Source organism: Macaca nemestrina, chromosome 19 (assembly GCF_043159975.1).
Source record: "Macaca nemestrina isolate mMacNem1 chromosome 19, mMacNem.hap1, whole genome shotgun sequence".
Classification (NCBI taxonomy): Eukaryota; Metazoa; Chordata; class Mammalia; order Primates; family Cercopithecidae; genus Macaca; species Macaca nemestrina.
In genome coordinates, this window is record NC_092143.1 from 20,841,054 (window position 1) to 20,865,091 (window position 24,038).

At 44.5% G+C, this 24,038-nt stretch overlaps 1 protein-coding gene and 1 long non-coding RNA gene across 7 annotated transcripts in view; one reads left to right on the top strand and one right to left on the bottom strand.

Moving 5' to 3' along the window:
* Positions 1-697: 697 nt before the first annotated feature.
* The window catches only part of LOC105477048 (collagen and calcium binding EGF domains 1), a 288,584-nt gene continuing 265,243 nt past the window's right edge, over positions 698-24,038 (top strand). For 4 of the 6 annotated variants that reach the window (XR_011616858.1, XR_011616857.1, XM_011733362.3 and 1 more), the window contains exons 1-3: positions 698-884; positions 980-1,234; positions 1,738-1,818. Coding sequence is in view for 3 of the 6 variants with exons in the window: in XM_011733362.3 (XP_011731664.2) it covers positions 1,104-1,234; positions 1,738-1,818 (212 nt within the window). In the remaining 3 variants the exon portion in view is untranslated. Of the gene's footprint in view, positions 885-979; positions 1,235-1,737; positions 1,819-24,038 lie in introns of those variants that run through there. The other 2 variants (XM_071085251.1, XM_071085252.1) reach the window with 2 other exon arrangements.
* LOC139360004 (uncharacterized) lies at positions 13,859-14,495 on the bottom strand. The gene is made up of 3 exons (XR_011616859.1): positions 14,438-14,495; positions 14,184-14,284; positions 13,859-13,997 (listed from the first exon to the last, which is right to left on the bottom strand). It is a non-coding gene; the product is annotated as an uncharacterized lncRNA (long non-coding RNA).

The window sequence follows — 24,038 nt, forward strand, 5'->3', positions numbered from 1 at the left end:
TTTCCAACTTATTTCTGGGCCACATCCACGTCCCCAGTTTCTCTTGAAAGGGCTGAGAAAACTCCTAAAGAGCAACAAAGTGTTAAGTTGCTGACACGCGAATTACAACTAGGGTCACCGTCAAGGAAGCCAGTTTAGGGCTCCCCTCCTCCGTTTTCTTGTTACCTATAAACGCGGCTACATACGCTAGCAGGTAGCAGCACCTGTAATTCATTTGCCCCCACGCGTCTCATTTGATGGGGGAGGGAGCGTTTCCAGCTGTGATGTGCTCGGCATGGAAACAGTATTAACGCCGCTGAGGGGAAGATGTAAGGCTCCCAGAAAGACCTCCTTACTTGTTCCGAACTCGAGTTATGAAGAAGACAGAGCATAGTTTATTGACCAATGAAACAACCAGAGAAATTTCTTCTAAAGGTTTTAAGGAAGAGTGATTATACTATATAAATACCGCTATTTCAGGTTTGAACAATTTGAGAGGCCCGTTTGCCTTTCAACTCCCCCTTCCTCACATAATCTAAAAGAAAAGAAGACTAAGATAGTTGAAAAGCGCAGGGTAGGTCTTCAAGGAGGAAAGGTGAACACTGGCCTGACCCTGGGCTTTAGACACCCATGGACAACAGGAAGGAAGCTTATTAACCCCTCTCCTCCCCCTCCCTCTTCTCCTCAGTGGAGAATCAGCTCCTCCTCCTCCCGGTCGTTCGACCCTGGTGCAAAATGCAAACAACCGCCCGCTTTCCCCACCCTGCGCGGTTCTCCCAGAGGAGGGAGAGGGAAGAGTCGAGGACGCAGCCCCAAGCCGAGTCCGGCAAGTCTGTCAATCCGGCGTGAACGTCCCGACGAGACAACTTGGACCTCAGGGCCCTCGTGCCGGCCGGACACCGCAGGTACCCCCTTTACCTGCCTCTCTGCTGGCACCCCAACTCCTAGCCTTATTTTCTCCCCAGCCACATAATATTCCGGATCTCTGCTCCCCGTGCAGGTGGTGCAAACGCCCCTGCTCTCCGGCGCCCCCTGCCGGGAAGAGGGAAGGCGGCGGCCGCGGAGGAGCAGGACGCGGGGCCGGGACAGAGCTCGGCTCTGGGAAGAAGCCGGGAGCTTCCCTGATGGTGCCGCCGCCTCCGAGCCGGGGAGGAGCTGCCAGGGGCCAGCTGGGCAGGAGCCTCGGTCCGCTGCTGCTGCTCCTGGCGCTGGGACACACGTGGACCTACAGAGAGGAGCCGGAGGACGGCGACAGGTAAGCGCTGCAAGCCCCAGCGGAGGGCGAGCTCCTGCTGGATGCGCGTCCGGCTCGCCAGGGTGCCGGCGGTCCTCCTCGGCGCCCACTCCCGCAGCGATCCGCACGCCCTCACTCCTCTGGCCGTAAGGAGAGTGCTCAGCTGTCCTGGGCTACACTTCCCTTAGCTCCCGGGTATCAGCCTATGCGCCCTGCCATCCGTGGGTCGCGTCTGGGATACCCTCCGTCTAGCGTTCCTGCCTCCCCCGGGTACCACACCGGCGGGCACAGCTCGTGAACCCCGCTTCCTTTCTCCTGAAACTGGTTCGCTCCCTCGTGACCCTCGCCTGGCTCGTCCCTGTGCCCGGAGTCTGCTCCGCGTACGCGTTTGGGGACCAGCCGCTGCCCAGCGCGCCGGGACGCGGAGCCCGGCCATCCCCCACGCGCCAGGGACTCCCCAGCGCGCACTGCCCGCCTCCGCTCTCTCGCTGAGAATCAAACGTTTCCTCTGCACTTTTTCGTAGAGAAATCTGCTCAGAGAGTAAAATCGCGACGACTAAATACCCGTGTCTGAAGCCTACAGGCGAGCTCACCACATGCTACAGGTAAGCCTGGGGGCTCTGCGGACTGTTCGCCTCTGCGCACCGGGGCTTACTGGGGAGGCGGCGCCGTAAAGGAGGGGTTTGGAGACGCGCTTGGGACCCGAGCAGCGTTTACGCTGGAACGTGCTGGGTGCGTGCCGCGCGGTGCGAATCTTTGAGTGTTGGTTGGATAGGAGTCAGAGCAACACTGGGCAACTGAGTTTGCATCTAGGGTGTGTGCCCTGAGATCCTGAGGATGTTTGCCGCTCCCTGAAATACTTGCGTGGCGAAAGTTGGAGAAGAGGCGGCTACAAGTCTGTGAAGGAGATTGGATTGGATTTTGGGTGTAAACAGTGGGGCATAGCAAACACGGATGATGGCTTTTGTATTCGTGTTTTGTTTTGAAAACACAAAGTCAACAAGGCAATTCTTGGCACTTGGCTGTCTTCTGACCTTCTGTTGGGGCAGCGTGTGACTTTTGGCCTCTGGACAAAAATGTAGGAGGAGGATTGTGAGTGGTTGTGTTGAGTGAAAACAAAAAGATTGTTGGGGCAGAGGAAAAAAGTATTTCTAAGAATGTGGGCCACAGATCCACCTGGGTATTTGTTAAATGAGTGACCTCGGGTGCTTGTTAAAACTAAGCGTGGATGGGGCTAGGGAATCGGTAGTTATAAAATGATCCCCAGGTGGTTCTTATCTCCCAAAGGAGAGAACCACTGTTCTGCTTGCAGCCTTTTGGAGATGAGGGTTGATTTTGGTTTTTCACCATTGAATTCTTGGCTTCTGTTCCAGTGCTCTCACTGGATAGAGGAGCATGCACCCATAAACGTTTATTGGATATCTGCTTTTTAGAGGCGCTGTGCAAGGTACTGTGATCATATGCCCACACCTGACTGTCTCTGAGACTCATATACTCTGTTCGGGTTGCCGGGATAAATACTGAGTAGTACACGGTAACGCAGCAGTCCCTAGAAACGAACTTGAAAGAAAACAATGTTTTATTCCTCATAAGGTTGTTGCCTATGAATCAATCATAGCGTTTCCTGCAGCTGAGAGCATTTCCTATACCCAAAGGTTCAGACATAAGTGATTCCAGGGCTGTCAGTTTATGGGTGCAAAAGCACCATCAGTTACATCGCGTACTTCTGCTCTTAAATCTGTTGTTGGCAGTGGAGGGACAACAATTAGGCAAATCAACAGTCACTCCTTGCCCTTAGGAGTGACTCTTGGCATGTGCGGGGGGTGAACGCTGAACAAAAAGAGAGGTAGTAGAGGAGAAAGGAGTATGTTCAATTGGCAGGTTAAGTCTTCAAGAGGCTAACTGGGTGAGCAAGGTCACCGAGCTCCTGAAGTGACCTGGTGGTGCTGGCAGCAGGATTGCTTGCCTGGTTCCAGCCCTGTCTTTCATCCACATGACCACAGTGTTTCTTAGGACACATTGTTTTCCTATCAGCACGGTATAAAGCCTCGAATTTAACATGGGAAATGACAGTGAGATGGTTTGCTCATTCGTTTAGTCCCTGAAGGTCAGACTTCACATAAATCAGTGACAGTTACAGAATGCATGTTAGATTTTCAGAAACCATTTGGTGCCCGATTATTCTGTTTGTTAATGCCATGACTGTCGTCTTTTCCAGACTTTTTAAAGCAGTGTGGTGTTTCTTTTATACTCTTTCAACAGGAGACACTAGCAGCACCTTGGCGTGTGTTTTCACTAACAGCTACTCAAACTGCTATGAGATCTAGCAAAAATGATGTTTTATATCAAGGAGAAGAAAGAACTTTGTTTAAAGGAATGGGAAAGGATGCTTTCAGCTTGAAAGTGGTGCTGATCCTTGTGTATATGAAAAGATCTTAGATTTTGTTTTTAGATCTATTTTCTCTATGGAAGTCAAGCGTTCTCTGTATTCCATTAGTCTTACCCTGTTTCTATAATCTCATCTTGAACCCCAAGAATAGAGGATACTGTTTTCCTTAGTTTGTGACTTGATTGTCCTAACCCTGTAGACCCTTGCTACGTCAAGTATCATCTGGAAACCAGCTGCACAGCATGATCTGGGAGCTTGTTAGAATCCCAGGCCTCTGCCCCCAGATCTCTTGAATCAGAATCTGTCTTAATGAGAGATGCATACAGTCTTGAAGCACTGTTGTAAGAAACCAGTGTCCTCATCCCCAGGATACATGCAGACCCATTTAGACAGATCCTGAAAGGAGCATGGAGGCCTTTGCAGATGACCAGGTAGCTGTCCTACCTTGTTAAACTAAAGTGAGATAAAGAACCAGCCTTCCAGGAAGCCAGCCTTTAAAAGTTACTTTGAATTGAGCCGTAAGTAATGCAGCATTACTGATGGAATGTTCTTTGACTTTATAGCATTCTCTTTACCAGGTGGCTTTTGGTGAATGGTTTTCAGCACAAGTGAAGGAACTCTGGAAGCCAATTCTGAACTTGAAGTGTGTTTAAAAATGACTTTTAAAAAGTTACTAGGCCAGGTGCGGTGGCTCATGCCTGTAATCCCAGCACTTTGGGAGGCCGAGGCTGGTGGATCTCAAGGTCAAGAGATGGAGACCATCCTGGCCAACATGGTGAAACCCCATCACTACTAAAAATACAAAAATTAGCTGGGGGTGCTGGCGCACACCTGTAGTCCCAGCTGCTCGGGAGGCTGAAGCAGGAGAATCACTTGAACCCAGGAGGCAGAGGTTGCAGTGAGCTGAGATCACGCCACTGGACTCCAGCCTGGTGACAGAGCAAGATTCCTTAAAAAAAAAAAAAAAAAAAAAAGTTACTAACGTGTCATGCCACTGCATTCTCACTCCAGCTTGTATAGCAGAGTGAGACTTTTTGAGATGAAGTCTCGCTCTTATTGCCCAGGCTGGAGTGTGATGGCATGTGATCTCGGCTCACTGCAACCTCTGCCTCCTGGGTTTGAGTGATTCTCCTGGCTTAGCCTCCCGAGTAGCTGAGATTAGAGGCATCTGCCACCATGTCCGGCTAATTTTTGTATTTTTAGTAGTGATGAGGTTTTACCACATTTTGCCAGGCTGGTCTCAAACTCCTGACCCCAAGTGACCTGCCCGCCTTGGCCTCCCAAAATGCTGGGATTACAGGCATGAGTCACCACTCCCAGCCAAGACCTCATCTCTTAAATCATTGATATGAGAGATAGGTTTAATACTAAAATAAGTATGATAGAGTGAGTGATAAATCTGATCTGCCATTATACCCAAAAGTTATGGTAAACTAAATGATTTGGAGAAGAAAAAATGGACTCGGAATATCCTTTGTCCTGAAACTACCTCCTTACCCTACTTATGTTTTACATAGCTTCATGTAAGCAACACCTGTCCACTTCTAGCATTTTTTATTAGATATTAAATGGGAGTGACAACTTGAGGATTCAACAGTGTATTTCACTATTTTATGCACTTCACATACAGCCATCTCACGTACAGCCAACTTTGTAGCATTTGTATTATCTGAGCTTTACCAAAAAGTGAAGCAAACCTCAGAGGGATTAAATATTAATGATGTGCCCAAGGTCACAAAACTATATGTGAGAGCCAGGATTCAAACTCAGGGTTGTCTGACTTCAATGCATGAGCCCTTTCATCATCCCAGAGGTGCCTATGGGATGTTCCAGATTCTGGGATATAAGTAAGAAGACTATAAACCCAGATGGCTGTAAATTTCAAAGACAGTTTCATAGAAAACACTGGCATCCACCAGGATCACATCCAGGCTTTCTGAATTACCATTGCCCTTGCAGTCTGTCTTAGACAATTGAGCTTATATTATAGACAAAATTCGTGCATACATACATAACTCTTTCCTTGTAGGATTTTATCTTAGTCACAGGGTCACTGTCTCCATGGACTGTCTATCCTCATTGTGTATTGTGCCAAGTACCCAATGTTTATTAAGCACTTCTCAAATGAATGCCAGTGACAGCTTAGTGAGTTTATGTATTTGCTCAGCATTATAATGTGACACAGGGAATATTCTTACCCGTAGTTAAGATATCAGAGTTGGGTGATGTAGCTGAACTGAACTGATAGCCAAACTAAGCATATAAAGTTATTACAGCATTACCCGTCTTGTGGGTATCAAAGTTTTGCCCACAAGTTCTTTTCCCCCCTTTCCCAAACCATGTAGCTTGAACAAAAGATTTTACCTTTCCTTTATTGGGTGATATCAATAAAAAGTTCCTGTCTGGGTGCGGTGGCTCATGCCTGTAATCCCAGCACTTTGGGAGGCCAAGGCGGGTGGATCACGAGGTCAAGAGATTGAGACCATTCTGGCTAACATGATGAAACCCTGTCTCTACTAAAAATACAGAAATTAGCTGGGTGTGGTGGTGCGTGTCTGTAGTCCCAGCTACTTCGGAGGCTGAGGCAGGAGAATCGTTTGAATCCAGGAGGTGGAGGTTGCAGGGCACCGAGATCTCACCACTGCACTCCAGCCTGGTGACAGAGTGAGACTCTGTCTCAAAAAAAAAAAAAAAAAAAAAAAAAAAGCTTTCCTTAAACAAGAAATATGCGTGTGTGTAGGAAACACTAATGAAACCCAGTTTTCATTGAGGCTGTGGAATAAACATCCTAATCAACCCTTGACTTCTTAATTAATAATCTATCGTGCATTGATTTCAAGCTCAGAATAGTCCTAGGAAATGTTTGAATATAAAATGATAAAATACAATCTCTGGCCTCAGTTTGCAGACTTGATTTTATATCAAGGTCTTTGAAACTGTGACCAATAAGCAATGGTGTATGATTGAGTTCAAAGTCATGTAGTTCATATGCTGTACTAGTAATGGGGAAGAGAGACAAGCAGCTAGAAATGGCTTTTGGGCAAAAGAAGATTTAACCATGTTCTTCAAAATGGTTTCCCCCACCTTTTTAAAAGTGTATACTTTCATTCAAGTGGTCTCAAGTCAGTGTACAGTTAAGCCCTGGCTGCCTCCACCCACTCTCAGGGAGACCAAAAGCCTTCATACGTCTCAAGTTGGGGGACAAAAAAGGGGGGCCATGAAGGCTGGTCAAAATAAAATACTTTTAAGATGAAGATTTAAAAATTTTTGCATTACATGATTTACGTGAAAGCAATGCTATCACCTCCCCTGTGTGGACTCCGGAGAGGACTGAGCCCTTCTTCTTAGAAGTAGGGTGGCTTTTAGGAAGGCAAGGGACTTCGTGTAACAGTGCATCTCACGATATTTGGAACGGTTATTTAAAAAAAGAACAATGTGTCCTTGGCCACATTGTAGACCTTTGAGGGATGCTCACTCCAACAGACTGCCATCACCTTCACAGAAAACAAGATGAGATAGGTATGGCTTCGTGGGTGGGTGTGTGTGTGTGTGTGTGTGTGTGTGTGTGTGTTGGCTTGACGAAATGGTTCTTTAACTGTGTGTTAAATACTTTTTAAAAACTAGCTGTGATTTTTGACTTTGGGTTCATGGAGCTCCACGTGGAGGCTGAGTGGTATGGATGCCCCGGGTGCCCCTCTGCCCTGCTGGTATTCATCTGTCCAGCTAGTGCTGTCTCATTAGACGGTGTTCTTGCCTAATTTCCCATGTTCTCATGGGAAATAGTGACATGGGGGATGTAAAACGATGACCTTTCTTTGAGGTAATGCAACTATGTTGCCAAGTCTTGTGAGAATGTGAAAATTAATGTGATATTTCTGCAAATGTGTTTACTTGGAGTACTTTGAAGAGCAAGGTCCTTTTAATTAGAATAGTACTACCAGATTGATAGCATTGGGCTCTAGGTAAGGACACATTTGAGGAAAGAGTGTATAGTGCACTTCTCTGGCAAGTCACCAAGTTCCCATGGGGGGGGGGTTCGATAATGTCAAAACACATAAAATAATATAAACTCTTTGCTGCAGTTTGAATCCCAGCTCTATCTACTACTTGGTGGTTTTGTGACCTTGAACAGTTTTAATCTCTGTGCTTTTAATTTTCTCCTCTGTAAAATGAACATCCAATTGGTACTTAAATTATAGGGCCGCTGTGAGGATTGTGCTTAATATATATAAAGTGCTTTGAAAAATTCAAGACACATAGGAAGTGCTATGTTAGTAATACCTCCCATCGTCATCACTACATCTTGCCAAGTCTGCATGTTGAATGTTTTAGATACTCAATGGATGTTTGTTGAATTTTGTGAGTCTTATGAACTTTATCTTTTTGAAAGAGCAATTTGAGACCACAGCCAGAAACTTCACTCGTTTCCAGATGCTATTTTGAAATGTAGGAGAGCCCAGAAACCTAGTGCCCTGGGAAAATTAGAGTATTGTTGTTTCCTGCTACCTCCCTGACTAGCCAAGCTACTCTACTCATGGCCATAAGAGCCAGTAGAAGGCACAGCCTGAACTAGAACTTGAAGTTACACCACTTTCATCCCTTGTCCAGGATTTTGAAGGGTCTTACTGGCAGAAAGAAGACTAGAAATCGGATCATCAGCCCCAGGCCCATTCTGATTTCTCTCTCCTCTGCTTGCTTCCCTGTCCTCTGGCTGGCATAGCTAAGGCCAGGTACTGAGGGTAGCTCTGTGAAGAGTTGGCTCATTCAGGGCATGTAGTTCAGGGAGGAAATGATAGGAAAATTGTGAAGAACTCTAGCCAGGCGCGGTGGCTCACGCCTGTAATCCCAGCACTTTGGGAGGCCAAGGCGGGCGGGTCAGGAGTTTGAGACCAGCCTGACAACATGGTGAAACCCCGTCTCTACTAAAAATATAAAAATTAGCCGGGCATGGTGGCACGCGCCTGTAGTCTCAGCTACTCAGGAGGCTGAGGCAGGAGAATCACTTGAACCTGGGAAGCGGAGGTTGTGGTGAGCCAAGATCACGCCACTGCACTCCAGCCTGGGCAACAGAGCGAGACTCTGTCTCAAAACAAACAAACTTGTGAAGAAGAGAGCAGGGGCTAGGTGGTGGTGGTTTTGTGCAGAATGACCTGAATCACACACCTTGCATGCCGAAGGCGGCCTTCTCCTCTCCTGTGTTAGGCCATCTCTAGCATGGGCTGTCAACCCTCTGGGCCATCTGTTCTCATTCATGACTATATTCTCAGAGGCTAGCTCTGTGTCTGGACAGAGAGGCTGTTCTATACATATTTGTTGAATGACAGAATGACTATGTTAAAAGTAAACAATAAGATTGAACTGAAATCTGTTAGGCCTTCAAAAAACTTCTCTTCCTTTCCAAATGTCCTTTATTTAAAATCTGAGCTAGGAAGTCTGTTCTAAAAACCAGAGATTAACTGTACCTCTGAGATGCTGCCATTGTTTTCATTGGTTCCCAGTTAGACCTGCTTAACTTTAATTGCTAAATGTGTAGCAGGTGCTAGATTCTGGCAGCTATCGCTAACTCCTTGAACTTGCTATCTTAAATAACACCTGATGAGGACGTGTGGGTTCCTGCCCATGTGTTAATTGTGTCACAGACACTGGCTTTGGAGTAGAGGATCAAGGTTTTAAAGGGGGTCCCCCGCCTTCCCACAAGAACAGGTGTTAGAGGGAAGGAGAGAGGGAAGATTCTGTATCACTTCTCACTCACTCTCAGAGAAACAATGCAGAGTAATTGGAAACAATTTTAACTCAGTAACCACAAAAGGCTGCTCTTTCACTGATGTGTCCTTTGAGATCAGATCCAGTTGCGACTCTGGTTGCTGCCTGACTTCCTATGGTTAACTTCATCCTTTGTAAGTGAAGCTGGGGTGGGTGCACCCGGAAAAGCCAAACGCCTCCTTCTTGATTCTAGATATTCTGTCTTCTCAGGAGAAGGCTTGCATTTCACTCAGCAGCTTTCCAAACCCTGCTGTTCTCCTGCTCAGCAGGACCGGAGCTGCTTTTGTGAGCTTAGAGGGTCTGCTGGCATTTGGGGCATTGTTGAGTATCTAAAGAACAAAGATCACATTCTGTTTTAGATTATTGCTTTTATTTGCGGGATGAAAAAGTAAACAGCTATAACATCTGCAGTTCCTCTTCTGCCAAGTGAGGTCCTTTTTTTCTGCGAAGCTATTGACTAATTTTAATCTTACGAACAATCTTCATTTACTTAGTCAATGAATACTTGTTGGGTGCTTACAATCTGCCAGGCACCATTCTAGACACTTAGAGTATATCTTAAAATTGGACAAACCCACAACAGCAGCAAAAATTATCTGTCCTCATGGAATTTTAGTTCCCTTTATCTTTCAGTAAAGGAATTTTGACCCAAAGATTTCCTTTGGGACCTTTTAAAGATACTTGTTTTGGACATACATTTGATTAATGTCACATGTTGGGGGTTAAGATCTTAATTTCCGGTAGCCCAGCTGCGTCCTTTCAGCAACAGAAATCCCACAGCTTCAAGCAGAGTCAGGAAAACCCAGGGACGGTGGTAACAGAAGGTTTTCTGCAGAGGCGCTGGCAAGAACTTAACATGTACCACAAGTTTCTTCCAAGAATTATTGGAATGTGAAAGCATTACAAAGAGGAGGTGAGTTATTTTGTCATGTGACCTGTGATGTGGATGGCAGCATCAGAGTTGCCTGACTTAGGGACAAATACCCCAAGCCCAGCTGACCTAGGCCAGCCTCATGTTTTCCGACGGGGACTAAGCAGAATTTTAAAGAAGGCACGCCCTTCCAACATTGCTTGACTCTCCACATAATGCATTATAGATTTGTCATCATATAAGGATGTGACACTTCTTGAACAGTTAGTTTCCAGCTTGAAACACCTGTAGAGAATGGGGTGGTGGTGATGCCTCCACACTTAATCCTCATTAAGCAAAATGTCACATCTTTCTAGCTGTAAGGTATGATCCGTGTGTGCTAAGAGCCGATGTGAAAGCTTGGATGAATATGTTGTCACCTTATTGGTTGTGATAGAACTAGATCATGTTACCATGCCCTTGAGGACTTCAGAAACTGGGACCACATCCATTCTTGAGCTTTCTTTCTTGGCCACTCCTGTGGGATATTCTGTTTGCCTCATCTGCAGTGAAGCTTCTCATCCTTGGTCCTCTGGGAATGACAGGGGCAGATGTCAACTCCGTGGGTTGCCCCACAGGAGGCTGTGTAAACAGAACTGGTGGGAGATACAGGGGGGCTCTCAACAGGCAGGGTCTAACCCTGGGAGTTTGGTATAAAGCAGGGATTGGCAAACTAGGGCTCATGGCTTGTTCTTGTACTCTAATAGTTTGAGTCGTTTTTGGTTTTAAAGCATTGCAAAAGAACACACAGAATCCCAATTTGGCCCCCAAAGTCCCAGATGTTTACTGCCTAGCCCCTCACAGAAGAAAACTTGACTCCTGCAGATCCACTTTAATACAAACACCGGGAGTGGGACTTTCCATCCATAATACCTCATCCACATGTCTGAATTCTCAAGGTGACTTTGAGACAGTCACTCATCTTCATCTTTGGGTCACTTACCTGTGTATCACCTTATTTATATTACAGCATTTGGATTTCTTGGCCAAGCATCTTTAGTTGTCACTTGGTTTTCTGATATCCAGAAATCACACTTTTTGTTGAACTGGAACTTCTTTCAAGTCATCATTCCTAAGTGATACTCGAAATGAGCATAATCTGCCAGTTTCTAAGAAGCTGACTTTATTGCAAGGAGTTGATTGAGCACTCACTGCCTGCTGCCTTTCTACAGTTTTCCATGACAAGCCTTCCTGTGCCAGTAGAATAACCCTTGAGTGTTACCTTGGTTTGCTACCTTTCCTCATTGATTTGCATATCAATTATCACACGCTTGGTAGGCTGAAAGTCACCTCTCCACACATTTCAACATGTTAGGGTTTGTTTTTTGTTTTTTTGTTTTTTTTTTTTTTTTTGAGACGGAGTCTCACGCTGTTGCCCAGGCTGGAGTGCAGTGGCGCGATCTCAGCTCACTGCAAGCTCCGCCTCCCGGGTTCCCGCCATTCTCCTGCCTCAGCCTCCTGAGTAGCTGGGACTACAGGCGCCCGCCACCGCGCCCGGCTAATTTTTTGTATTTTTAGTAGAGACGGGGTTTCACTGTGGTCTCGATCTCCTGACCTTGTGATCCGCCCGCCTCGGCCTCCCAAAGTGCTGGGATTACAGGCTTGAGCCACCGCACCCGGCTGTTTTTGTTTTTTGAGACATGGTCTCACTCTGTTGCCCAGGCTGCAGTACAGTGGTGCGATCATATCTCACTGCAGCCTCAGTCTCCGAGGCTGAACTATCCTGCTTCAGCCTCCTAAGTAGCTGGGACTACAGGAGCACACCACCATGCCTGGCTAATTTAATTTTGTGTAGAGATGGATTCTTGCTACATTGTCCAGGCTGGTCTTGAACTCCTCAGCCTCCTAAAGTGTTGGGATTATAGGCATGAGCCACTGCACCCAGCTGAAGCGTTAGTTTTGAATTAGTATGGTAGAAAACTTTTTACATTCAAAGATCGAATGATAGCATATATTTGGAGGAATGCACATCTAGAAAAAAAGCCATTTTCACTGAAGGGTATTCTGAATCAGTTATAACTTTATATTTTTCCATGTATGGCTAAAAATGTATAATACCACTATACAGGTATACTATGCAGAATATATCAGTGATTAAACTTAATAATTTTTTTTTTTTTGAAACAGTCTCTGTTGCCCAAGCTGGAGGGCAGTGGTGCAATCTCAGCTCACTGCAACCTCCACCTCCGGAGTTCAAGGGATTCTCCTGCCTAGTAGCTGGGACTAGAGGCTTGTGCCACCATGCCCGGGTAATTTTTTTGTACTTTTAGTAGAGACAGGGTTTCACCATGTTGGCCAGGCTGGTCTCAAATTCCTGACCTCAGGTAATCCACCCATCTCGACCTCCCAAAGTACTGGCATTACAGGCATGAGCCACCACGCCCAGCCTGAACTTATGAATTTTTGAACTTCCTTTTAACACCAGCTGTTTTGTTCCACAAAGCTCATGGAGACTCCTAAATAGTGATGGCTTTAACAATGACTGTGGAAAACAGTAGTGGAGGAGGAGAGAACAGTCTAAAAGAAATATTCTGAGGCAAGAGAGACAAAGTCTGATAATGGTATTTTGGCAAAGGAAGGGAAAAGTTAGGAAACTGGAATTCATCATTTGATGTGTTAGGAAGGTAAAGAAATGATGTGGTGTAAAGAAAAAAACACAGGCACAGATCTGTTCAGAAATAGGATCCTACGGAGATGAAGTTGTGAAAATTTTCTCATCTTTAACATACCCATTTTAACTTCGGTAGGCTTAAACTTAGAAAGGTTCATAGATAGACAAATGTAAGTTTTTTAACCCTCTGCCTTTGTCTAGCACTATTTCCTCGAAGATTGGAGGGCATCTGTAAGCCAGCACAGATCACGCTGTGGTTTTTTCTGTGACTATGGCCTATTTGCTTTCATTTGGATTGCTCTTGATAATGTGTCCTTGCTTCATTTTGGAATTTTCCCACAAATAAATGGCTCACTTTTTTTGTGGTGTGAAATTGCATGGTAGAGCGGAGGTTGCCTTCCTGGGAACCCACCTAGACCACAGACTTGTTGAACCAACTGCAGGTTGTATGAGAGCAGGCGATGATGCCCTTTAGAGGCAAGGTTGCCCCCAAACAAAAATGCACTGGAGTGTAGTTCTGGCCAAATCTGAATGATGAGAAAAACTTAGAATATAGTATCAACAGGCTTTTATCTCTGAGAACATTTGAAGGGTTTTAAAAATTCTGTAAAATTGGTTTTGGTATTGTTGGTTTTCTGCAGATCACACTGGCCTGGTTGTGTGGACATAGGGAGAGAGAAACTGTATTGTAACCCCATACTTATGACTGGCAACAACTTCTATCTGGAACACAGCTGAAAAAGGAAGAAGGGGAGAAGGAAAGGGATGACAATACAAGGGAGCTTTGAATCCAAAATGGATATTATAAAGAAAACATCACAAGAAATAGATATTACAAAAGGCTTTGAGAAACCAAAGATGGATATAAAAAAGCATCAAATACTGTCTGATGAGTGCCTCAGTTTGCCCTGTGTGTGAGGACTCACTGTCAGCTGTTCCAGCTTGTCTTTATACTGTGCAAGCTCTTGCATAGTGTCAAGGTCACATGCAGGTACATGGCAGGGCTGGGCTGGGCTTCGAAGCCAGGCAGTCTGACTCCGGAGCCTGTTTTCTTCTCAACTACTGGGCTCTTGAAGGCCTGACAATTGTGGTTACCTTGCTTTTCTGCCAACTGCAAATTTAAAAGAGGCACTTAGAGGAAGGGAGGACTGCTGGAAACAGTGACATTCATCCCACTAGTTAAAAACAAAAGTTGGACAAGTCGTCAAAAGTAGTCACAAAAATCATTCCCCCTGACTCCAAAAACCCAGCACACACTGATGCCATTTAATAAAGGGGGACACATTGTCATACATGCCTTGCTTTCGATGGATATCACTGTCCACGATGTCCTGAGTGTATTCAATGAAATTAAATTCTGTTCAACATCATTGAAGAATAACGGGGATTAAGCTTTATCTAAAATAACAGGGATTAAGCTTTACTATGCTTTCATTTCTGCAGAGCCTCTCTCCAGGATGGTGCCAAATTTGGGGAGATTAGAACCTATTCTGTTCACAGCAAGACATCACTGTTAAAAATGCAGGTGCCCAGGCCTCATCCCAGACCTACCCAATCACAATTTGCATTCTGACAAGGTCACTAGGTGCTTGCTATGCACATCAAATGTTGAGAAGCACAGTCCTAATCGTCACTATATCACCATAACAACAGAATATTCTGTTGTTTCCTTCCTGGCAAGGTGCTAGGCAGTGATTCTTAGCCTGGACTGCACGTAGAAATCATCCGAGGAGCTTTTTAAAAATCCCAGCATTCAGGCTGCTCCACATACCTTGGCTTGCCACCTTTCACACCAGAGTCATGCCAGAAACTCTGGAGGTGGGTGCCAGGCACCAGGAATTTCTAAAGCTCCTCATGTGATTCCAGTAGGTTGAAAACTTCTGCCTTAAACTTGAGGAGGAAGCATAAGGTTGTGAACAGCCTGGCTTTTTGTCAGAAGCTGGGTAAATGGTCTTTGTTTCTTCCATGGCCACTGAGCTGGGGTCTCTTGTGTCCTTTGCAATTGCTGCAGGTCCAGGTCCCTCAGTGGTCCCTCGGTGACTGTCACCATGCCTGTGTCTCCAATCCTTCATCTGTTAGACCCTCTCCATTCTGTGCAGGGTGGTTTGAGGGTGTCAGGGAAGTGATGGAGGGGATAACAGGAGAGTGGATCAAGGATAGGACGAGTTCTTGGTTTCTCAAGCTGAGCCATTCCAAATCTCAGGGTGCAAATGCCATCACTCTTTATTTTGTATTGTAGGCTCTCAGCTTGGTGTCTGGAGCTACTCAGTGACCTTTGGAGCATTAAAAAAAATATTTTGCTTTGTTGCTGCACTGCATGAAACTTCTCCCAAGATATAAACATGGCTCAGCATATTATAAATGAAAGCTTTTCAGCGTCAAGCTGTGTTTTTCTTTCCTTGTGAGTATCAAACACATTTTTTTACATGGTATGATTGGACATCTACGTGCTGTCGGAGATTCTCCCCTCACCCTATCTGTACGCTTTACTCTCCAGTCCTCTTGATAATTGGAAGAATTTCTCAACCCTTCACCCTCCACCCCAGAAAACACAAGGCTTTTTATGGGCTCGAGTTAACTGTATGCATCACAGAATAATGGTTTCTGTGGTTTGACCAGATAGTTACAATTCAAGCTCCGTATTTACCACATGGCCTTAAACCAGGCAGTCTCCAAATATGTCTGTCTATAATGCATAGTTTGTACATGTAATTGTCTTTTTGAGTGTTACAATAGCAATTATGCTGGCTAAATCATAGAAATGGAAATGATTATAAAGCAAGAAATAAAGGAAATGCAACTGCATTTTGTGTATAGAGTATAGAGGTACCCCTGAGGCTCTTAATGAAGAATCTCTGAATTTGAGGCTGGCAAGACACAAAGTGGTATATAAGTGACCTGAGTTTAATATATTTCAAAGCTTGCTAGTTTGAGTGTGGCAGCCTATTACTGAGGATATTATAGGAATGGAGATTTTGTTTTATTTTTGAGACAGAGTCTCACTCCGTCACCCAGGCTGGAGTGCCGTGGCACAATCTCAGCTCACTGCAACCTCCGCCTCCCAGGTTCAAACGTTTCTTGTGCCTCAGCCTTCTGAGTAACTGGCATTACAGGCACTCGCCACCATGCCAGGTTAATTTTTGTATTTTTAGTAGAGACAGGGTTTTGCCATGTTGGCCAGGCTGCTCTTGAACTCCTGGCCTCAGGTGATCTGCTTGCCTTGGCCTCCCAAAGTGTAGGAAAGGAGATTTAATGAGAAGGCATGAGAGGATCTGAGTGGACTCCTGACCATTACTCAGCATCTCCACCACCCCCACTGCTTTGCGAGTCCATTCCCAGAAACCCTCAGTGTTTCAGAAGTATAATTTGAGGCCGTAAAATATAGGTAAATTATAATCAGCAGAGACCACATTAAGGTCAATGAAAAAGGGTGCTCTAGGCTGGAGACAACTGGCCCTGGGAGTTCTGGTGGTCCAGCTGCTACCCTGCTGTCCTAGGGAAGGAGGTTTGAGGTCTTGGCACAGCCAAGGCCATGTCTTTGTGGTCACTGATGTGGGGAGTGAGGTGGGAATTCATGTGTACTGACTGGGATGCTCCAGCGTGGACTACCCCAGCTTGCAGCCTTTGGCCATCTGGCTTTGTTTACTCAGGCTGCATCTCCAGGTCCTGCCTCTTCAGTGAATCCTTCCTTGACTTTCTTTCCTTTTTTTTCCCTTTCTTTCTTTCCTTTGTTTCTTTTTTTGAGTTGGAGTCTCACTCTGTCACCCAGGCTGGTGTACAGTGATGCAATCTTGGTTCACTGCAATCTCCGCCTCCTGGGTTCAAGTGATTCTCCTGCCTCAGCCTCCAGAGTAGCTGGGATTACACGTGTGCGCCACCACTGCTGGCTAATCTTTTTTGTATTTTTAGTGGAAATGGGGTTTCACCATGTTGGCCAGGCTGGTCTCAAACTCCTGACCTCAGGTGATCCACCTGCCTCAGCCTCCAAAAGTGCTGGGATTACAGGTGTGAGTCACCGTGCCTGGCCAACTTTCTGTTTAAAAAAGGAAAACTTCACACTGTTCAACCTTTAAAAATGCATGACTTGTGTGATCTTAGGAGTTGTGTTCATTTGCTAGCACAGATTGACCACTATTGGATTTTCCTAACACGTTTGACACATGCTTCTGTGTGTGCCTTTGAGGTGATGTCTGCCTTTGTCTTGTGAAGCTCAGAGCACTAGGAGCATATCTAAATCCTTATGCCTTGAACAGGTGAGAGTTCAAGGGTTTTGAACTCTTGAGGGTTCAAAGAGTTTTTGGGTTCTAAAATTTTAGAACTTTTTAGGGTTCTAAAATTCAGGGGTTTGAATCCCAAAAGAAACTGCCTTCATGATGAGGGGAAAGCACTTTTGTTCTTCTAGGAAAGTATATGAAAATATATATCACTTTTTCTACCATCACAGCTGACCTACCCAAGAGAATGGAGATTCTTAGGTTTGGAAAAAGGAAGAGAGAAGAATTATTTGACAGTTTCTTTACAAAGGAAAGCTCCACTCTGTAGTTCCTACAGGGAAGGGGGCACAAGAAGGAAGAACTCTGTTTTGGAAGTTTTCTTTTTAAGAGTTTATTTATGTTGTTTCTAGTCATGGCAATATTTCTCTGCATGTTTTACATCATGGCAATGTGCGAGTTAGAACTGAGGGTCATCCAATTTCACCCCTTCGGGGTAAAGATGATCAAAGGGTTGGAGTTTATTTTTCCTAATCTTTCTATGCATATGCTAAGATATCCTTAGACTTACCACTTATAGAAATGGGTTTATTCTGCAATTTCTTTTTCCCAGTTAATAGATAAGGAATACTTGCTTATGGTTAAATAGGGTGCTAAGCCATTTCCCAGCATGGCATTTAATTGTAGGGAGGCATCATAATTCATCTATTCATTGGAGAGTTCTCTAAGGAAATTAGCAGATGCTAAAGGGGGGAGTCTTTGTTTCAGTACATTCAGATTTTAAACTTGATATACTTGAAATTAGCATCTTAAGTTTTATCAGAATGAATCAGAAGATCTAATGTAAGCAGGTAGCACGTGGTTCTGGAACTTAGGAGACATGGTCTTTTTTTTTTAAGATGAAGTCTTGCTGTCTCCAGGCTGGAGTCCAGTGGCAAGATCTTGGCTCACTGCAACTCCTCCACCTCCCGGGTTCACGCCGTTCTCCTGCCTCAGCCTCCCGAGTAGCTGGGACTACAGGCATGTGACACCACTCTCAGCTAATTTTTGTATTTTTAGTAGAGACAGGGTTCACCATGTTGGCCAGGATGGTCTCGATTTCTTGACCTCATGATCTGCCCACCTTGGCCTCCCTAAGTGCTGGGATTACAGGCATGAGCCACCGTGCCTGGTCTGGGAGACATGGTTTTTGATGACCTGCCCTCTCCCTACCTTCCACTGCAGGGTCCTCCAGAAACCCTCTGGCTCTCTCCAAGCCTCAGAGGAGGGATGTGGCTTTGCCAGAGTTCCTTCCAGGTCTGACAGTCTGACAGGGACCACTCCCACCTTCACCGAGAACAGAGCAAACAGAAGCAGGTTTAGTTTACAGCCCAGGGCATTTGCTTGACACAAGGGCGATCATCTGGACTGTGGGAGACTCTGCAGTACTTATCTCTAATCAGCCTAACAAACATGATAGCCATCTTTGCACTGTGGATTTAATCTCTTGAATGGCTTTAATGGTTTCTTACCCCAATTATTAAAAAGGAAAAAGTCTTTTTACTCCCCAGGTCTGTGCTTTAAAGTGCACTGCTCTCTGCTGCAGGATCATGCTGGGTAAGTGCAGGAGCCCATCAAAGTGTTAAGGGCCCTGGCTGGCCACTGGCTGGCTGGCTTTTCACAGCTTACTTTCAAGATGTGCTGTGCCATAGGATAGCAGAACACAGGGTGAAGTATCAGCTTCCTCACTTCACGGAGAGCTGTAGTCCCATGGCACCTGCTGTCTTCCTAAAAAGGAGAAATCAAGTTGCCTTTGGGCAGACTCCTGCTGATAAAGTGGGAAGAAAACGGGACATTGGATGAGCTTTCTCATAAAATCTCTTACACATCTTTTATCCTAACATACTGGGCTTGGTATGTTTCTCATATTTACTAATGTTTCTATTACAAACTTATTTTTCAGCACGTTTCTCCTTCTGAATGTATTTATTTGACTGACCAAAGAGCCTCTGCTCAGTGTATCTCAGGGCCCTCGAAAAGACTTCATGTGCAAATTTACTGTCTGTGGCCTTGCTGCCATTTTCATCGTTCTGCTGCTCCGAGTTCTGGTTCCATATTTGGCTCTGTTTAGAGATTCCGAGGGAAATGGTGACACAAGACAGCTATGCAACTTAGCTGTATATGTTTAAAAAGATATCAAATAGCTTTCCCTTTTTTTTTCTTAGCCAAATTTCCTTCATAAAAGGATGAGGCTTCTCTTGAATAACCCAGATAATTATCAGGTTTTTAAATTTATTAACATCCTTTCCATATTTAGGCAGTCTCAGCTTAACAAAAAGGTATCTCACTTGAGTTTTGCATGAGATCAACAGGCTGCATTTCTTTTTTCAGACAGGGTCTCACTCTGTCACCCAGGCTGGAGTGCAGTGGCACAATCTCAGCTCACTGCAATCTCCGCCTCTGGAGCTCAAGTGATTCTCCTGCCTCAGCCTTCCAAGTAACTGGGATTACAGGCATGTGCCACCATGCCTGGCTGATTTTTGTATTTTTAGTAGAGATGGGGTTTCACCATGTTTTCCAGGCTGGTCTCATCCTGCCTCAGCCTCCCAAAGTGCTGGGATTACAGGCATGAGCCACTGTGCCCATGATTGCCTCCTTTGGAGAGGCTAACCATAAACTCAAAAGAATGTAACCATATATCTTACCTACCTATGACCTGGAAGCTCCCTCCCCCTTCAAGTTGTCCCGCTTTTCTAGACTGAACCAGTATTCATCTTACATGTGTCGGTTGATGTCTCATGTCTCCCTAAAATGTATAAAACCAAACTGTGCTCTGACCACCTTGGGTACATGTCGTCAGGACCTCCTGAGGCTGTGTCATGGGCACGTGTCCTCAACCTTGGCAAAATACGCTCTCTAAATTAACTGAGACCTGTCTCAGATTTTGGGGGCTCACAGCATTATAATCATTAAAAGATTCAAGTTTATTTTGAGGGTGAAAAGCTGGATATATTTCTCCAAAAGAAATGCACTTCTCTCAGTGAGCAGAGGGGTGACTTTGAATAGAATGGGAGGGAGGCTGGCCCTAAGCAGTTTCCAGTTTGACTTTTACCTTTAGTTTAGTGATTTGGGGGCCCCAAGATGTTTTCCTTTCACTGTGCATGTAAAGCACACTGAAAAAACCAAAGTTGCAGTGGAGATTCCCTTTCATCCATCATGTTACAACCCCAGCCTTAACTACGTTCCTTCCAAAGGAGGGCAGGTTAAAATGCAGATTAGAGAGACTAACTTGCAAGCGGGAGAAAGTTAGAAGGAATCAAGCTTCAAACCAGCAGCCTGTTGATCTCATGCAAAACTCAAGTGAGATACCTTTTTTTTTTTCTCTCAGCCAAATTTCCTGCATAAAAGGATGAGGCTTCTCTTGAATAACCCAGATAGTTTTAATTTGTAATTAAAACTTATAATTAACTTATAATTAAAAAGCTTATAATTATGAAAAGCTTATAATTATGAACATTTTTCAAATATGCCAATGGAGAGTCATGCTCATACCAAAATTCTGCTCTGTTTGTTTCATCATAACAGGTGTGTGAATTCTGGGCAAGTTTCTAGAATAGAAATTCTGTCCCGTCCATTAGAATGGTGCACTGTGGCCCTGTTTGTGGTAGAGCAGATCACTGTATGGGGCAGCCACCTGAGGACTGTTAACTGCTTTGGATTCAAAAACACTTAAATATAAAATTACTTCGCCTCAAAGGCAGTTCATATGAATACTGTAGCATGAACATGGTGTATTCTTATCAGATGAAAATTTAGCTTTGAAAGGGAAGCTAACATTTTATTTTTATATGTATATTTGTATTTTACTTTTATGTCTAGAGCCCTTTTAAACCCAAATGAACAGGCCTTTACTTTGACTTTTTTTTTGTAGCAAAATTGGATTCATCGACACTTAATACATTAGCTTCTCTAATATAAAAATATGGGCCTGGTGCGGTGGCTCATGCCTGTAATCTCAGCACTTTGGAAGATCAAGGCAGGTGGATCACTTGACGTCAGGAGTTTGCGATCAGCCTGACCAACATGGTGAAGCCGTGTCTCTATTAAAAGTACAAAAATTAGCTGAGTGTGGTGGTGGACACCTGTAATCCCTATAATCCCTGTTACTCAGGAGACTGAGGCAGGAGAATCGCTCAAACCCGGGAGGCAGAGGTTGCATTGAGCGGAGATTGTGCCACTGCACTCCAGCCTGGGCAACAGAGTGAGACTCCATCTAAAATATATATAAATATAATTTTTTAAATATAAAAGGCAACAAATATTCTGAAGGGAAAGGTATCTAGTCATGGTCTCTCTGTTCTTAATATTCTGCTATCTAGTCTTCGTGGACATTTTCTTTTTTTTTTTTTTTTTTTTTTTTTTTTTTGAGACAGAGTCTGGCTCTGTCACCCAGGCTGGAGTGCAGTGGCGCGATCTCGGCTCACTGCAAGCTCCGCCTCCCGGGTTTACGCCATTCTCCTGCCTCAGCCTCCCGAGTAGCTGGGACTACAGGCGCCCGCCACCTCGCCCGGCTAGTTTTTTGTATTTTTTAGTAGAGACGGGGTTTCACCGTGTTAGCCAGGATGGTCTCGATCTCCTGACCTTGTGATCCGCCCGTCTCGGCCTCCCAAAGTGCTGGGATTACAGGCTTGAGCCACCGCGCCCGACCCTTCGTGGACATTTTCAACATTTTACCTATTCAGAGTCGAATCAATGATTTACTCAACATTTTTGATGTCTTAAATGTTTAGTCTAAAATATTATTTAAATTACAGCAGTTAGAATCAAACGATCCCACAGCTGGGAAGACATTGTGCCCTCAACACCCCCCTGGTCCTTCCTGTCCTCACCACAGCAACCGCTTTCTAACTTTTTGGCTTATTCTTTTGGTTTTTGCCTCCATCACTCTAAGAAAATTAGGTTTCAAATTTTTTCAGTTTTGAGTCTTCCCCCCTCCTCCTATGGTAGGAGAAAATTGAGCTATCGAGCACTGCACACGCTTGTAAGCATCACACATGCTTATAACCACCGCACCTGCTTACAACCATCGCACACGCTTGCGTCCCATCTTTGCATCCCCCGGTGTGGTTGTGTTGTAGTTTGGGATAGGTCAGTTTTCAGTGTTGATGTAATGACTGTGGAAATGCTATTGACTCTAAGCCCGGTTGCGTATACTAGGATTGCTTTTCCTTTCTTTTACCATATCTTACCTGTCCTATAGTTTAATTTAATTTGTTTGTACATATATAATGAGAAGCCAACCCCTCTCACTCCCTTTTGTGTGAAGTTCCTCTCAAAATATTCAAACTCATTAGATGTTCTGTCATTTCAACTTTACATTTGGCCCAGAGCATTGAGGCCTGCACTAATCCAGTTGGTTTCTCACCACCTTCACTCTGTCCTGCTGGGGAAATTTTTTTTTTTTTTTTTTTTTTAAGAGATAATCTTTTAAAAAGACTCAACTCCTGGGCCCGGGTGATCCTCCTGCCTCCTGAGTATCCTGGAAAATTTATCTTTCTCTGGTGTTGAATTCTGGATTTCCTGGATCTCACATTTTTCCCCTTTACTGATTTATTACTTTATTTTGGTGGATTGTGTAGACTAGTTCTTTCCTGAGAAAGGATCTTGGGAAGTGTATCTTTTGAGCCTCAGCAATTCACATATCCAGTTGCTTCCTTGATCTTTACTTGGATGTCTTCAAGAAATTTCAAAGATGACAGGCCCAAATAGAGATGGTGATTTTTGCCCCCCACCACCCCCCACTCACAGCAGTCTGAGTTTGTGCTCTAGTTTGTGCTCTGAATCCCTGGATAGTTGCTCCAGATATAAATTCAGAAGCAATTTTAGATTATTCCATTTCACATTTCCTTTGCATCAAATCTTTCATCAAATGTATCCAATTTGGGGCTTTTTGGGCTCTCTCTCTCTATGCAATCATCCTGGTCCAGGCGACTGTCATCTTTGGCCTGGAATACTGTAACTGTTCTTTGCTTCCTGTCTTAACTTCTTGCAATCTATTCTTATGTAGCAGAAGGTATGATCCTGAACCTTAAAACACCCAGGCTTAAAATCCTTCTGTGGCATCTCATCACTCTGGAAACAAAATCCATACCCCTTACCCTGGGCTGTGAGGCCCAGCCGCTGTCTTGCTCTCCACCTTCGTCCTACACTATCCTCCATCAGTTGAGCTCAGTCATTTCATTTCTTTAAGACTCTTCCCTGTCTCAAACTATTACCTGTTCCATTCCCTCTACCTGGATAAAAGGTCTTCCTCCCACTTAAATCCTAATTCTGGTTCCTAATCCTTCTGAATTTAATTATGATGTCACATCCTCAGTAAGAGGTCTCCCAGACTCCCCCACTGACACTTCCCTCCATCCCTATCTGTGGCTGTCCATTTCAGGTTTTTGTCTTACTTTGTTGTAGTACTTAAAATGACTTGTACCTTATTTCTTATGTCTATTCCTGACTAGATGTGAGAGCAGGGGCTGATCTGTCTCATTTTTGTATACCCTGTGTCTAGTACAGCTCCTGATGTTGCAGAATACATATTTGTGAAAGAATGAATACATATTACTGTACGGTAAGATTGTCCTCTGAAATAGAGGCGTGTTTATTTGATTTAAATTTATACTTAGGTTTATTCCATATATAAGGCAGTTATATAATATATGTAAGAAGACAGCATAAATTGAAAGAGAAAAGGAAAAAGATAAACAAGGCAGGAGACATATGAAATAGAGCTGGCACTGAGGCTAACAGCCTATATCATAAGAGCCATAGACTTGCTACAGGTGGGCATTTGGTTCTGAGCTTTCTAGCATCCAGTGAGAAAGTTAGTTATATAAGTCCATGCGGCAAAAACAACAGTGCCCAAGAGAATAATGACTGTTCCTTATTAAGACCAAAGAGAAGCTTTATCC